This window comes from Chlorocebus sabaeus, chromosome 18, assembly GCF_047675955.1.
Source record: "Chlorocebus sabaeus isolate Y175 chromosome 18, mChlSab1.0.hap1, whole genome shotgun sequence".
Taxonomy (NCBI): domain Eukaryota; kingdom Metazoa; phylum Chordata; class Mammalia; order Primates; family Cercopithecidae; genus Chlorocebus; species Chlorocebus sabaeus.
In genome coordinates, this window is record NC_132921.1 from 61,981,899 (window position 1) to 61,999,460 (window position 17,562).

The 17,562-nt window shown below is 37.3% G+C and overlaps 1 protein-coding gene across 2 annotated transcripts in view; it reads left to right on the forward strand.

Moving 5' to 3' along the window:
• The window catches only part of USP14 (ubiquitin specific peptidase 14), a 53,864-nt gene that overhangs the window by 13,277 nt on the left and 23,025 nt on the right, over positions 1-17,562 (forward strand). The window contains exons 4-5 of one of the 2 annotated variants that reach the window (XM_007974487.3): positions 6,454-6,558; positions 7,745-7,848. In XM_007974487.3, coding sequence (XP_007972678.1) covers positions 6,454-6,558; positions 7,745-7,848 — 209 coding nt within the window. The remainder of the gene's footprint in view (positions 1-6,453; positions 6,559-7,744; positions 7,849-17,562) is intronic. The other variant, XM_007974488.3, reaches the window with a different exon arrangement.

The window sequence follows — 17,562 nt, forward strand, 5'->3', positions numbered from 1 at the left end:
GCACTGGGGAAAAATTTTTGTGCAACTTGCTTTATTGTGAGATTTGCTTTCTCATGCTCTGGAACCCAAACTGCAATATCTTCAAGGTATCCCTGTGTTTTAATCTATGTAATACTGTTTTGTTGGATAAAAGGTAATTTTATCAAAGTCAGTTTATCACATTTTTTAGTGATTTGAACTATGTTGTAAGAAATCTTTGCCTGTGTCAAGTTTACAAGATTTTTTTTTCCTGTTTTATTTTAAAACTTAATAAGTTTTAGCTGTTACATTTAGATATCTTTTTTTTTTTTTTTGAGATGGAGTCTCGCTCTGTTGCCCAGGCTGGAGTGCAGTGGCACGATCTCGGCTCACTGCAAGCTCCGCCTCCTGGTTCATGCCATTCTCCTGCCTCAGCCTCCCAAGTAGCTGGGACTACAGGCGCCCGCCACCACACCCGGCTAATTTTTTGTAGTTTTAGTAGAGATAGGGTTTCACCATGTTAGCTAGGATGGTGTCGAACTCCTGACCTCGTGATCCACCTGCCTCGGCCTCCCAAAGTGCTGGGATTACAGGAGTGAGCCACCATGCCCAGCTTATATTGTCTGGTTTTTTTTGTTTGTTTGTTTGTTTGTTTTGAGACTTGTTGCCCAGGCTGGAGTGCAATGGCACTATCTCGGCTCACTGCAACCTCTGCCTCCCAGGTTCAAGCAATTTTCCTGCCTCAGCCTCCCGAGTAGCTGGGATTACAGGCGTGCGCCATCACACCCAGCTAATTGTTTGTATTTTTTTTAGTAGAGATGGGGTTGCTCCATGTTGGTCAGGCTGGTCTCGAACTCCCGACCTCAGGTGGTCCGCCTGCCTCAGCCTCCCAAAGTGCTGGGATTAGAAGTGTGAGCCACCGCACCTGGCCTATTGTCTGTTTTGAGTAAATTCTTGTGTTTGCTGTTAAGCAGTGGTTGAAGTTATTTTTTTCACATGAATATTTAGTTTAGTGAGCAACATTTGTTGAAAAGACTATTGTTTTCCATTCTTCCTCAGTGCCTTTGTTGAAAACCAGTTGACCATAAACATACGGGTTTATTTCTGGATTCTGTTTTCTTCCATTGATTTTTATATGTACCTTTACACCAATACCCACTCCCTGCTGTTTTGATTCTTCAGGCCTTGAAATCAGGTTGTCTAAGTTTTCCAGTTGTTTTTCTTTTTTAAAGTTGTGTTGGCTATTCTGGGATCTTTGTATGTCTATTGCATATTTTTAGATTCAGCTTGTCATTTTCTCCATAAGAGCCTGCTGTGATTTTTATTGGAATTGCATTGAATGGGTATGTCAGTCTGGGACATCTCAGTATTGAGTCTTCTAATTCACAAACATGGTAAACCTTTCCTTTATTTAGATCTTAACATTTCTCACAACAATGTTCAATGTTGGGACTTACACATATTTTGTTCCACATATTGTTAAGTATTTCACGTTTTTGTTTGTTTGTTTGTTTGTTTGTTTGTTTGTTTTGAGACAGTCTCGCTCTGATGCCCAGGCTGGAGGGCAGTGGCGTGATCTCAGCTCACTGCAGACTCCGCCTCCTGGGTTCAAGTGATTCTCCTTCCTTAGCTTTCTGAGTAGCTGGGATTACAGGCACCCGCCATCACACCTGACTAATTTTTGTATTTTTAGTAGAGACGGAGTTTCACCATGTTGGCCAGGCTGGTCTCAAACTCCTGATCCGCCCGCCTCAGCCTCCACAAGTGCTGGGATTATAGGCATAAGCCACTGCATCCGGCTTATTTCGTGGTTTTTAATGTTATCATAAGTGGTACTTTTTTTTTTTTTTTTAAGACGAGGTCTTGCTTTGTCGCATGGGCTGGAGTGCAGTGGCTCATAGCTCACTGTGGCCTTGAATTCTTGGGCTCAAGGGGTCCTCCCACCTCACCCTCCTGAGTAGCTGGGACTACAGGCATGCGCCATTGTGCTTGGCTAAGTTTTTGTTTTTGTTTTTAAGACAGAGTCCTACTCTGTTGCCCAGGCTGAAGTGCAGTGACGTGATCATGGCTCACTGTAGCCTCTGCCTCCCAGGTTCAAGCAGTTCTCGTGTCTCAGCCTTCTGAGTAGCTGGGACTACAGGAATGTGCCATTATGCCAGGCTAATTTTTGTGTTTTTAGTAGAGATGGGGTTTTGCCATGTTGACCAGGCTGGTCTTGAACTCCTAGCCTCAAGTAATCCTCCTGCCTTGGCCTCCCAAAGTGCTGGGATTACAAGTATGAGCCACTGCACCCAGCCGTGGTATTTTTGAAATGTCATTTTCCAATTGCTTGCTAGTATATAAAAATAAAGTTAATTTTTATAATTGACTTTGTATGCTCTGACTTTATTTGATGTATTACTTTCTTAGGATATTGTAGGTATACATGTCGTCTTCAAATAAGGACAATTTTATTTCTTCCTTTTTAATCTTTGTGCATTTTGTTTCTCTTTTTTTCTTTATAGCAATGCTTAAGACTTTAAACAGTGCTGAGTAGAAGTGGTTGATAGTGGACATCATTGCCTTTTTCCTGACCTTAGGGGAAAAGCCTCCAGTCGTGGCTGGAGGTAGTTTATAGATGCTCATCATCAGGTTCAGGAACTCTGTTTCTAGTTTGCTGAGAGGTTTTGTCATGAATGGAAGTCGAATTTTGTCATTTTGTTAAATGCCTTTTCTATATCATTTCTTCCTCTCATTTAATCCATTAATGTAAACTACACTGACTTCTGAGTATTAAACAGAACTTATATTCTTGGGATAAACCCCACTTGTGCATTATGTATTGCTAGATTCTATTTGCTTATCTTTTGTTAAGGTTTTTAGTGTCTCTTTTCATAAGAGATAATGGTGTATAGTTTTCTTGTGTTCTTTTTTTATCTGGTTTTGCTATCAATGTAATGTTGGTCTTATACAATGAGTTAGGAAGCGTCCCCTCTTTTCTGAGTTTGTATTTTTTCTTTTTTATTTCTGCTGCCACTCCACTGGGGTATTTTTTCTTTAAATGTTGCCTAAAATTCTCTAGTGAAGCCTAGATTCACTAAAATTCTCTTGTGAAGCCTAGTTCACTAGACTTCGTCTGGGTTTGGAGTTTTCTTTGTAGGAAGACTTTAAGAATTTAGCGTCTTTGATAAATGTAGGACTATTTTTATTATGTTTTCTTTCATATCAGCTTGATAATCAGTATTTTTGAAGGAATTGGTTCATTTAATTTAAGTTGTTGATTGATTGTCGTACTCTAATGTTATTATCCTTTAATTCTAGAATGTGTAGTGCCGTTTTCCTCTCTAGTATGGGCAAATTATGATTTGTCTGTTTCCTTTATCATCAAGCCAGAGTTTTATCACTTTCATTGATGGTTTCCCCACCAAAAAAAAACTTTAGCCTGTTCATTTATTACTTTGTTAATTTTTTCTCTTTGCTATTTTTTTCTCTTTGCTTTCTTTCTACTTTGGTTTTAATTTTTTTTAATTTTTAATTTTTAATTTTAATTTTGAATTTTTATATAATCATATTTTGTTGAATGAAATACTGAAACCCAGGCAAATGGTAGTGACTTTTTTTGTTTGTTTTAGAAATGGGATCTTGCTATGTTGCTTAGGCTGGCCTTGAGCTGCTAAGCAGTCTTCCCATCTTAGCCTTCCGATTACCTTGGACTGCAGGTGTGCACCACCACACATGGCTTGGTTTTAATTTTTACCTTTTCTTTTTTTGAGACAGGGTCTCGCTCTGTCACCTAGGCTGGAGTGCAGTGGCTCAATCTTGGCTCACTACAAGCTCCACCTCCTGGGTTTATGCGATTCTCCTGCCTCAGCCTCCCAAGTAGCTGGGACTACAGGTGACTGCCACCATGCCTGGCTAATTTTTTGTATTTTTAGTAGAGATGGGGTTTCACCATGTTAGCCAGGATGGTCTCGAGCTCCTGACCTCGTGATCCGCCCGTCTCGGCCTCCCAAAGTGCTGGGATTACAGGCGTGAACCACCACGCCCAGCCTATTTTTACTTTTTCTAGCTTAAGGTAGAAGCTTACCTAGTTCTTTAATTTTAAGCCCTTTTTTTTTTTTAAATCTCTTTTGCCCATTTTTGTCGTATGTATTTGCTTTTTCTTATAGATTTGCTTTTTTGAGTGCTTAGTATATATGGTGTAGTTTTTCCCCTAGTTTATTGTTTTCAAATGTTTTATAGACATTTTTAAGATTTGTGTAGCTAGTTACATCAGTCTTTTTAATATTTATGTCAATTTTAGAAAATCTTCCAACAGTGCATGAGTTTTTGGATTCACTTGCATTCTTTTATGAATATTAATTTTTTTACATTTGAATCTTTAATTCATTATGGTTGTGGTATGGTATGAAGTGGAGAGCTGATAGTATGTTTTTTCTAAATTATACAGTTTTTCTCAATGTTTTTCATTATATAATCCTTTTTCCCAATAATTTTTAAGGGCATTGTTTTAGTCTCTATTCTTTTTCAGAAATTTCTTAGCTATTATCATGGGTGTAAATTTGCTGCATGAGTGAATCATTTTGCAAGGTTTTGTAAAGGAATTTCTTTAAGTTTATATAACTGTAATTGCATCTTTGTAGTAATTTTTCAAGTACAGAACTTGTCATGTCTTTCAATTTATTTAGGTGCTTTTTTTCTATCCTTAAGTAAAGCTTTATTCTCTTATTAAAGTATGACATTTTTCTTGTTATGTTTATTCTTAGATATATGTTGGCATTTCTTCTATTGTGTTTTCCAACTGGTTATTGCTAGTATATTCTTTAAATAGTTGGCTCCTGAGACAGTTGTCTTTGGAAAAAGATTCTTGGCCTGGTAGGGTGGCTTATACCTGCAATCCCAGCACTTTGGGAGATGGGGGATCACTTGAGGCCAGAAGTTTGAGGCTACAGTGACCGTAATTGTGCCACTGCACTGCTGCCTGGGTGACAGAGTGAGTCCCTGTCTCTAAAAAAAAAAAAAAAAATTCTGTAGTGATGGCTTAGTACTGCTTTACTGCTTTGCAATGATCTTATGTCTATGTAGAAATAAAAGGTGATAGAATAAAGGTCTTTAGATTTAATTGTAGGTATTCTTAACTGAATTTGTTGTCCTTAATAATTTCCTAATTTTAGTCATCATCTGGATATTTTTAGTTTTCTAGCTATCATTTTTCCCTCCCTGTTTTTTTTTTTTTTTTTTTTTTTAAACCTCCACTTCTGGTCCTACCTTTTTCTTTGTCTCATGTGTTCATGCCTTCCAATTAAGATATTGAGTAAGAGAGTAAGGTGTTGTTCATATTTTAAGATTATGAGCTTTACAATGACAGTGTCTTCCTTGTCCTATTGATTGTATGGAGTGTTTGCATATGTATTCAATAAAAGTATTTACTTAGGTTAATGTGTAGAATTATATAATTGGATATTTTGAACAAATTTACTCTGTATTTGGTTTGACATTTTTCAGTAATGGAGAATTTAATGCTCTAAAAATATTTGTTTTTAAATGTAAACAATCACTACAGTTACACAACAGACACTCACTGAAAGAATTTTATTAGTGTTTGTTTGTTTTGTTTTTTGAGACAGGGTCTCACTCTGTCACCCAGGCTGGAATGCAAGTGGTGAGATCACAGCTCACTGCAGCCTCAACCTCCCAGGCTCCAGTGATCCTCCCACCTTAGCCCCCAAGTAGCTGGGATTACAGGCACGCACCCCTATACCTAGCTAATACTGGTATTTTTTGTAGAGACGGGGTTTCGCCGTGTTGCCCAGGCTAGTCTTGAATGGGACACAAACCATCCACCAGCCTCGGCCTCCCAAAGTGCTAGGATTACAGGCATGAGCCACTATGCCTGGTCTGAATTTTATTAGTTGTTAGTTTGTTATGGAGAGAGGTGATGCCACTAAATGTTAATAATCATTTGAGAAATTCCCTCTGCTACAATATTCTAAACATTATTAGGTGTCTTTATGGCAATATTTGTTTTTTCCTTCAGCTTTATTTAGGTATAATTTATATAGAGTAAAATTCATCTGTGTTTGATGTACACTTTGATGACTTTGGGCAATTCTGTATTGTCGTGTAACCACCACCACAATCACGATTTAGAAGTTTCATCACTAAAAAGTTTCTTTACACCTTTGCCTTGGCCTCAAACAGCCACCCCAGGGCTTTTTTACTTGTTTTAAACAATACAGTGATTTTTTAGTAGTGTATTTACAGAGTTGTGCAGCCTTCACCACAATCTAATTTTAGAACATTTCTATTACCCCAGAAAGAAACTTGTACCAATTTAAAGCCACTCCCTCTTCCCACCTCCAGTCCTAGGCAGCAACTTATCTACTTTCTGTAGATTTACTTTTTTTGGCAAATAGAATTATGTAATATGTGTTCTTTTGTGCCTGGCTTCTTTTGTTTGACATAAACATTACCAACTTTTAAGGATTTTCATGAAATAACTTTTTTTAAAAACAGGGAATGACTCTACTAATGATGGGGTCAGCAGATGCTCTTCCAGAAGAACCCTCAGCCAAAACTGTCTTCGTAGAAGACATGACAGAAGAACAGTTAGCATCTGCTGTAAGACACGCCAGATTTTATATGTTTGATACTACTTTTTGAAGGACCATTATTACAGTGTCTTTCAGAAAGTAGTATCTAAATGTCTTGAAGACTTAATCATTAATACCAAGATAGATGTTTTTATCTGTAAATAAGAGTTTTATTATTTTTAATTAGATTAAGGGAGTCCTTCTGTGGTTAAATAATGCACAGTTAGGGTTTCTTTTGATATTGTACACCTTACTACTGGTTTTCAGACTTCCAAGTGAATTTATTTAGGTTTAACTTATATATATTTAGCTAATATCTGTAATAAATATGTTTCTGGCAGATAGTACTATATAAGTGTTTACTATTGTTTATGAGAAAACAGGGTCAAAGAGTAGTTTAAATGCTGGGATATTTAAATTTTTTAAATCCTTCATGTGGAAAATATATACATTTTATCCTGAATTTAAATGCAAAATCAGTTTAGAAACTGGCCAACACATGTGTCAAATTTTTTTTTAAACACCTTGCATTTATTGAGTGCCATTCATTCATTTTCTTGTTTTTTGTTTTTTGTTTTTCCCTTGAGATGGGGTCTTGCTCTGTCACCCTGGCTGTTGTGCAGTGGTATGATCTTAGCTCACTGTAACCTCAACTTCCTGGGCTTAAGTGATCCTCCCACCTCAGCCTCCTGAGTAGTGAAAATTGTAGGCGTGCACCACCATGCCCAGCAAATTAAAAAATAAATTTTTTTTTTTTTTTGGTAGAGACAGGGTCTTGCTGTGTTGCCTAGGATGACCTTGAACTTCTGACCTCAAGCTATCCTTCCACCTCAGCCTTCCAAAGTGCTAGGATTACAGGCGTGAGCCACTGTACCCAACCTGTTATTTTGCTTTTTGTTTTGAAGTGTTTCTATGCATGTTTTGCCTATTCTCTTCTCCTGATAAACCTGCCAAGAAGGCAAGACTAGTATGATTATTCTCTTATTTTTAAGAAGGAAACTAAAACATAATATGATGGCCAGCATGATCCAAGTAAACATTTTTTGGGGGGAGTGGGAAATAAAACTGTTTCTTTAGATGAAGGCAGAATATAAATTGGTAGAAGCTAGTAAATGGTACTTGATTCAAAATGAGAATTTTAGTGATTTATATATGTCATGTCATTTTGCAAAAATGGTTTAATGATTTAATCCTTTTTTTTTTTTTTAAACTAGATGGAGTTACCATGTGGATTGACAAACCTTGGTAACACTTGTTACATGAATGCCACAGTTCAGTGTATTCGTTCTGTGCCTGAACTCAAAGATGCCCTTAAAAGGTAAGGCTGCAGTCTTTTTTGGGTAAGGGATGTTCACATTTGGGTGAGTAGTATTGTTTTGTTTTGTTTTCTTTAGCATCTTAATGAGATATAATTAATTTATTATATAATTCACCATTTTAAAATGTTTAATGATTTTTACAGTATTCACAAGTTTGTGTAACCATCACCACAATCAATTTTAGGACATTTTCCGCCTCCCCCAAAAGAAATGTCATACTCACTGGTAGTCACTCGTTATACCCTTTCACCCACCTCTAGCCCTAGCCAAACGTTAATCTACTTTCTGTCATAGATTTGCTTATTCTGGGCATTTCATATAAATTGAATCATAGAATATGTGATCTTTTTGTGACTGACTTCTTTCATTTAGCATGTTTCCGTGGTTCATTCATGTTATAGCATATATAATACCTCATTCCTATTTTATGGCTCAATAATACTTCATTTTATGTATATATCACATTTTATTTATCCATTCATTTTGTTGATGGAAATTTGGATTGTTTCTCCTTTTTGGCTGTTATAAGTAATACTGCTGTGAACGTTCATGTTTTTTGTGTAGATGAACGTTTTCATAATAGTAACTACGTTTGACGTTTTGAGGAACTGCCACAATGATTTTCCAAAGCGACAGTACTGTTTTACATTCTCACCAGCTATGTGAGAAGATTGCCAATATTTTCTGTCTTTGATTAAGCCATCTAGCGGTGTGAAGTGTGGTATCTCATTGTGGTTGTCATGCACATTTTGTTTTAGTGACTAATGATGTTGGGCGTCTTTTCATGTGCTTATTGGCCATTTGTATATCTTCTTTGGAGAAATGTCTGTTTAAATCTTTTGCCTGTGTTTTAAGTGGGTTGTCTTTTTAAAAATGGAACTGTGTTTTTACATATATACAAGTCTTTACCCAATGGATAATTTGCAAATCTTTTCTTCTATACTGTAAGCTGTCATTTTACTTTCTTTTTTAAAAATTTTTTTCCTAAGTCTGTTGTATGCAGTGTCCTTTTACTTTTCTTCATGGTACGTTTGTAGTGCAAATGTTTTTTAATTTTGATGTAGTTTAATCTTAATTTTAATTTTTTCTTTTGTCACATATGCTTTTGGTTTCGTATGTAAGAAGCCACTGTCTAATTCTAGGTTACAAAAACTTACTTCTTTGTTGTTTTTCAAGAGTTAATATACTTTTAGCTCTTCTATTGAGGCCTGTGGTTAATTTTTATGTATGGTGGGAGGGAGGGAGGTATTTGCCTATTCTTTTGCATGTGTATATCCAGTTCTTCCAGCATCATTTGTTGAAGGCTGTTGTTTCCCCACTGAATTGTCTTAGCACCTTTTTTGAAAGTCAGTTGATCATAATGTATAGGTTCATTTCTGGATCCTGGATTCTTTTCCATTTATATATATGTCTATCCTTATGTCAGTACTGGTTTCAAAAAAGAAAGAACATTTTGTTTTTATACCATCGTATGAAAGGAAAAGAGTAAAGAATTAATTACAAATGTTTCGAGAACCTGTGAAATAGTCTACAAATAAGGGTCCTTTCTTCCAGTAAGTATAAATGTAACTTAAAAAATATGTAACTTAATTCTGACTAAATTTATACAACTGTCTTGATACATAAATTGTCAGTTCTTTATGATAGAATTCTGAACTACAATTTGGATTCTAGACAGCTTTATGAATATTGATTTTTGTTTTCTCCCTCAGTCTCTTGTGAAATGTTGTGATAGAACTGAGCAGAAGAGAAGGGAGAGAAGGACTGTGCAGAAATCTGAAAGAGTGACTTTAAAGGTTTTCTACATTTCTCTGAAGTGAATAGTTGTCAGGTATTTATGAGAAACTGCATAGATTACAGCTGATGTATTATCAGTGAGCAAGACACAGTATCTGTCTTCAGGGCACCTACAGTCTAATAGAGAAAGACTATCAAGTAAACAGGTACTGTTTCAGAACTGCTTTGATGGGAAATGTAGGCTGCTATGAGAACATCTAAGGAGGCTCATAAGGGGTATCTAAGGATAGTTTGGGAAGACTTCTTAGAGTAACTGGTATTTAAACAGTTAGGTATTATGCCAGCCTGGATGAGAGGTTAGGGAAGTGTAAGAGTGGACTGGAGGAAATAGTATTTAAGCAAGCGTCTGGAGGCAGGAGACTGCAGCATACTCAGTGCAACTGCCTGGAGAAGAATGGATGTAGAAAAGGTGCTAGATGGGAGATTAGCAGGGGCCAGCCAGAAATCTTGAAGTCATTTTTAAGAAGTGTGGACTTTGTGTTGTGGACAAAGAGAAGCCATTGGAAAATTTTAAGCAGAGTACTGACATTCAAATTATCCTCTGAATTCTAGGTAGCTAAGATTATTATTTGGTTCTTTAATACAGTTTTTATTTTAATTTTGCTTTAAAAATTGCCTGGTGAATCTTACTGTGTCCTTTATATATATATCCCAAAATATTGATTTATTTTACCCTTTCCTCTTATCCTTGGATGATAATACTGCTTGGGGCAAGAGTCTAGGTCAAAGCCATTTTTCCTCAGTGACTGGTAGTTATTTCTCCACTATTTTTGTGTGTCCGTGCTTACTGATGAGAGATCTGACATCAGTCTTGATTTTTATTCTTTTCTGTTAGTAGCTTTTAGGGTTTTCTCTTTTTTTTTTTCTTTCCCCCAGTGCTCCAAGAATGTGAGAGTGTGGGTTTTATTTATCTTATTTAGTACTCAGTAAGCACTTTTAGTCTGAGGACTCTTGTCCCAAACTCTAGGACATTTCTTGGTCATTATTTCTTTAGATACTGCTTCTCCTCTACCTGGTTTCTTATACATATTAAAATTTCTAGATCTGTTTTTTAGTCTTCTAACTTGTCTCCATGTTTTAAATTTTTATAATTTTTATGTGATGTGCTCCAGGAAAATGCCTCAGTTCTGTCTTACATTTTACTGATTCATACGTCTGCTTTGTTTCGTTGCTTATTTATCATGACCTTCTGTTCTAACTCCTTATTCTTAATTTTTGGATCTAAATCCTGCTTTTATTTTTCTGAGGCTCTGAAGTATTTTTGTTTAAAGATTTTTTTTTTTTTTTTTTTTTTTCTTGTTTGGCCTTTTAACTCTGTTCTTTTTGGATGTAAGGGTTGTTCTTCCCTCATTTGTTTGAAGGTTGTGTACTCATATCATGCAATCATATTCTCTTCCTTAAGTCTCAGTTGCAAATTATCTGAATAGGTAGTTTGCTGGGGTAGCTTTCTGGCGAGCACCCTTGGGAGTGGCCGGTGGAGATAGCCTTGGCTCACTTCCAAGATTTCCTCTACTATTTTCTTCTTGGATGCCTTTTAGGCTCTTCCTGGGAGAGTGCTCTTTTATGTTTTGGAAAGAGTTCTTTATAAGCAGGGGAGATTTCATCCTGTGTGGTTCTATTTTCCTGAAACCAAAAGAAGCATTTTTTGTTTTTTCTTATTTTAAAAAAAATAAAAAGTGAAAGTTACTGTTTTTGCTTTTTGGTTTTTATTTTTAGTTTTTTTTTTTGTTTTTTTTTTTTTTGGTACAGCAACCTCTGATGCCAAACAAAAGAAGTAGTTTTTGAATTCTAAATTTTCTCAAGAGAGTGCACTTAGTAACCTAATTGATACAAGATGTCATGGATGGTAGTATGTCTTTGGAAAAATGGCACTAATTGATAACAAGAATGAAAGAACAGAAAAACATTCCGTGAAAAGTGTTTTACAGCTGGAGATGAGGAAGATCATCCTCACAAATACTTAGCAGAACTTGTCTTTGGCAGGTTCTATAGAGTGGGAGGTGTGGGTCCCGAGTGCGATGACTCGTGCCTGTAATCCTAGTACTTTGGGAGGCCGAGGCAGGTGTCTCACTTGGGCTTAGGAGTTTGAGACTAGCCTGGGCAACATGGCAAAACCCCATCTCTACAAAACAAACAACCAACCAAAACAAAAATTAGCCAGGCGAGGTGGTGTGTGCCTATAGTCCTAGCTACTCAGAGGCTGAGGTGGGAGATTGCTTGAGCCCGGGAGGTCGAGGCTGCAGTGAGCCATCAGCTTGCCACTGCACTCCAGGCTGGGCAATAGAGTGAGGCCCTGTCTCAAAAAATAAACAAAATAAAATAAAGTAAAATAAAATAATAAATAAGTGGGATGTTTAATGATGGAGAGTAGAAGGAAAGTGTATTCAAGAGAAATAGACTGGATTAGCTTAAGAGGCAGTAAGGACCAAGAACTATAGCCACAGGTAAAAACAAGGTTTGAAATGGCTTGCTTAATGCCGCCCAACAGTGGAATCTCATCATACTTCTGGAGTTAGGTTCTCAATTTAGAACCTAGAGTGAAAACTATATGTTATAAAAAATCATCCCCAAATTCTATAAATTACTCCTCAAAAGACAGTATCACATTGCCGTATCTGTTGTATTGGAGACTAGCAAGCCCCACCTCTCAATATACACAGCGTATCCAGTTTCATCTTTTTTTTTCTCTCTTATTTTTTATTTATTTATTTTTGAGACAGAGTCTCACTCCCTCACCCAGGCTGCGGTGCAGTGGTGTGATCTCAGCTCACTGCAGCCTCCGCCTCCCAGGCTTGAGCAATTCTTCTGTCTCAGCCTCCCAAGTAGCTGGAATTACAGGTGTGTGCCACCATGCCTATTTTTGTATTTTTAGTAGAGATGGGTTTCACTATATTGTCCAGGCTGGTTTCAAACTCCTCACAAGTCATCTGCCTGCCTCAGCCTCCCAAAGTGCTGGGTTTACAGGTGTGAGCCACTCTGCCTGGCTGAAAATATTTATCTTTAAACACTAGAGTCTCATTCAGTTCAGTGAGATGCTCATATGAGAGGCATGCAAGAACTGAGACACTCAGAGGGAACAGAAAAGCCACATATTTCATCTCACAGCTGTCTGGGGGATATGTTCATTGTGTGAAATTGCATGTGGAATTGCTTATACTACTTAAAATTATTTTCTTTTTAGCTTTTTGAGGGCATATCTTCATTTAAAATTTTTAAACATTTTAAATTATTTTTTATTTTTTGAGGCAGGCCCTTGATCTGTTGCCCAGGCTCTGGAGTGGCACGATCACAGATCACTGCAGCCTTGACCTCTTGGGTTCAAGGATCCTCCTGACTTGATTTCCTGAGTAGCTGGGACCTCAGGCGTGCACCACTATGTCCAGCTGATTTTTTTTTTTTTTTTTTTTTTAAAGTAGAGACAAGAGATGGCTATGTTGCTCAGGCTGGTTTCAAGCTCCTGACCTCAATCAGTCCTCCCAGCTCGGTCTGCCAAAATATTGGGATTATACGTGTGAGCCACCACATCTGGCACACAAATCTTCATTCTAAGTAATTGATTTCCACTTGTTCTTGACAAAAAAATTTTAAATAACAGAAAAGTCTACATAGTTGATAACTCACTTTTTCTTAGTCATCTTCTCAGCCGTTATGTCAGGATATGATGAAAATGCATCATACATTTAATTCACACAGATTGAAGATGTGCCCTGGGCTGGATGTGATGGCTCATGCCTGTGATCCCAGTGCTTTGGGAGGCTGAATCTATAGCTTGAGGCCAGAAGTTTAAGACCAGCCTGGGCAACATAGTGAGACCGACATCTCTGCAATAAAAAAGAAATAGCTGAGTGTGGTGGTGTGTACCTGTAGTTCCAGCTACTCATGAGGCTGAGCTGGGAGGAATGCTTGAGCCCAGGAGTTTGCAACTACAGTGAGCTATGATGATGCCACTGCACTCCAGCCTGGGCAATACAATGAGACCCTGTCTCTTAAAAAAATAAAGAGATGGGCCAGGAGCAGTGGCTCATGCTTGTAATCCTAGCACTTTGGGAGGCTGAGGCGGGCAGATCATTGAAGGTCAGGAGTTCAAGACCAGCTTGGCTAACATGGTGAAACCCAATCTCTATTAAAAATACAAAAATTAGCCAGGTTTGGTGGTGGGGGCCTATAATCCCAGCTGCTTGGGAGGGGGAGGCTGAGGCAGGAGAGTTGCTTGAACCCGGGAGGCGGAGGCTGCAGTGAGCCGAGATCACACCACTGCACTCCAGCCTGGGCGACAGAGTGAGACTTCAGTCTCAAAATAAAAGAGAAAGGGATGAAGATTTGTGTTATACTTGGGTTTTTTCTTTAAACATATGTGTAGCAGTGTATGTGTTTTTTATAACCAATTCGAACAGTCTTAAATTTGTGCTCATGTCTTTGTTTTTATGCTTACATATTAACAGTTCTGCAGTACATCTTGATGCATAGGATTCTTTGGATCAATTTCTGGAAATGGAATTGGTGGGTTAATAAATTAGAGTGGATAGTTTGACCTTTTAGATATTGGCAATTGTTATCCCAAAAGGTAGAAAAATATGAATGCTACATTCTGTACATATTCATCAAAGTAAAATATTATAATGATAAATATTTTTTGATTACTGGTAAGATTGAACTACTTTTTACTGGTGAGTTTGTTGGTGACTTAACATTTCTCTTACAAGGTAAAAATCTAGGTTTCTCTTTTTTTCTCCAATTACCATTTATAGTATATTGATGCACATTGATCTTTTATCGTATGTATTATTAAATATTTTTGAGACCTGGTCCTAGATTTCCTAATTGGGTTTATTTATTGAGATCTGATTTTTAATATGTGTTTGTATTATGCCATTTTAACCATCTGGTGTATAGTAATGCATCCTTCTTACTTTCAATGTATTACTGGATAGTTTGATCCATATTTTGTATCTCTTTGAACTTCATGGTCATGTTGTTCAATACACCTTTCTCCCTCTAAATGGATATATAGTGGGAGTGTCAACCTTTGGGATTTTGACCATAATGTTTATCCGAAACCATAAGTTTCAGATAAATTGACATTTTTGCAATATTTAGCCTTCCCATCAGGAATATAGGCTGTCTCCCCATTGTTCCAGATCTTATTTGACTTTCAGTAAGATGGATTTTTTTCACGTGTTTTATTTCCAGCTGTTTTGAATTTTTGTATTTTGTACTGTTAGATGAATTTTCCCTTGATCATTTTGTTATTGTCCCTGCTAGCTGATGGGAAGAAATCAGGCATACTAATTTCAAATATCAGATTTCCATGGTTCCAAGGTGTACTTTCCCCTAATACTGAAATAGTCCTTATATTCTTTGAAAATTTTAATATACTTTTTATTTACCTTGAAAACACATTTATTTACCCTGAAAACACATTTTATTTATGATGATACTTATGATTATGATTTATTTATGATATTTATATTTATGAGGAAATAAGACCTATTTTCTATTAATACTTGGATTTTCTAAATAGGTAATCAAATCCATTACTCAGGTTAGTATTGTCTATTTCAGGCAGTTTACTTCGTGTTTCCTTTTTTTTTTTTTTTTTTTGAGACGGAGTCTTGCTCTGTCGCCCGGGCTGGAGTGCAGTGGCCGGATCTCAGCTCACTGCAAGCTCCGCCTCCCGGGTTTACGCCATTCTCCTGCCTCAGCCTCTGGAGTAGCTGGGACTACAGGCGCCCACCACCTCGCCCGGCTATTTTTTTGTATTTTTTAGTAGAGACGGGGTTTCACCGTGTTAGCCAGGATGGACTCGATCTCCTGACCTCGTGATCTGCCCGTCTCGGCCTCCCAAAGTGCTGGGATTACAGGCTTGAGCCACCGCGCCCGGCCCTACTTCGTGTTTCTTTTGTGTTTCACTGGCTAGAACTTTTAACATAGTGTTAAATAGTAGATGGTTGTGGAATTCTCTTGTTTTTGATTTTAATAAGATTGTTGTGTTTTAGGGTTAAATATTGACCTTGCATGTGGTGGAAATATTCTTTTTTTCTTTTTTTTTTTCCTCTTGTCCTCCCCTCAGGTTTGGTGGAAATATTCTTAAGAATGTTAAGAAAGTATCCCTCCATCATTTGTTTACTGGAGATGCTTTAAAAATAAGAAATATATGTTAAAATTGTCAAATGTTGTTTGTTGACCTAGTTCTAAGATTTTTCTTACTGGATCGATTTGTTTGTGATACATTAGGTTAATAGTTAGCCTAATAGACTATATTCCTGATGCGTTCGTATTCTTTCAATATATAGTGCTGAATTTAATTTGCTGGAACATTTTAAAAGGATGTTTGGGGTCATTTGTTACTAAGACTGATGTATAGCACTCCCACTGGCTGTATTTTTTTTTTTTTTTTTTTTTTGATTTGTGAGGGTTTGGTGTTAAGAGTTATGCTAGTTCTATGTCTGTCTTTTCCTGGAACTTTTGTTTTCTTTCATATTTTTATAGGACTGATCTGCTGCTGAAAGACTTGCCCATGAAATTGGCTGCACTCAGCTTTTTTGGGGTATTTTATTTTATTTTATTTTATTTTGAGACAGAGTCTCGCTCTGTCGCCTAGGCTGGAGTGCAGTGGCGTGATCTCGGCTCACTGCAACCTCCGCCTCCTGGGTTCAAGCGGTTCTCCTGCCTCAGCCTCCCGAGCAGCTAGGATTACAGGCATCCGCCACTACGCCCAGCTAATTTTTTGTATTTTTAGTAGAGATGTGGTTTCACCACATTGGTCAGGATGGTCTCAAACCCCTGACCTCAGGTGATCCCCCGGCCTTGGCCTCCCAAAGGGCTGAGATTACAGGCGCAAGTCACCGTGCTCGGCCTTTGGGGTATTTTAAATGTACTTATTCTCTTCTAAAGTTAGTTTTGGTAATTTATTTTTTCCTACAAAATTGTCCTGTCTTTAAATTATTTCAGCTTAAGAGTTATTCTACCATTGGACCTGTATTTTTTTTTTTGTATTTTTATTTTTTATTTGTTTTATTTGTGTTTTCCTCCCTTTGTTTGTGTTATCTTGCTAGAGATTTGTATTTTAGCTTTCAAAGAATTGGCTATTAGATTTGTTCATTCAATTTTTTGATTTGTCTGATTCATCCTACTTTTTGTATTATCTTTTTCTTATTTCTGTTTACCTTAGGCTTGTTTTATTGTCTATTTTCTAACTTAAAGTTTCATATTTGGATTGTTTACTTAACTTACTCTTGTGTAGTAATGAAAACATTTAGTTCTGAGATTTTGCTTGTTCTCTATTTGTTAGATGAGGCTGTTCAAATGTTAACAAAAACCACTAGAAAGTCTGTTATCTTTTCCTTTTAGCCCAGTTTTTGTTTTTTGGTTTTTGTTTTTTGTTTTTTTGAGACAGTCTAACTCTACCTCCAGGCCAGAGTGCAGTGGCACGATCTCGGCTCACTGCAACCTCCGCCTCCTGGGTTCAGGTGATTCTCCTGCCTCAGCCTCATGAGTAGCTGGGACTACTACAGGCACGTGTCACAACGCCCAGCTAGTTTTTGTATTTTTGTTAGAGACAGTGTGTCATCATGTTGGCCAGGATGGTCTTGATCTCTTGACCTCGTGATCCACCTGCCTCGGCCTCCCAAGTGCTGGGATTACAGGCATGAGCCACCACGCCTGGCCCATTTATTTTTGATTATTGAATTATAACATGCAGAAAGTATACAAATTGTAAGTGTACAGCTCAATGAATTGTCCCAGGGTGAACACATCCATGTACCCAAAATAAAGGCAGAACCCTTCCAGCACTCTAAAAATCCCCTCACAGATCTTAATCACTACCACTGTTTATGTTTTCCAAATTAGAAATACTATCCTGACTTCTGATCTCATAGATCAGTTTACCAGTTTTGAACTCTTTGTGAACAGAA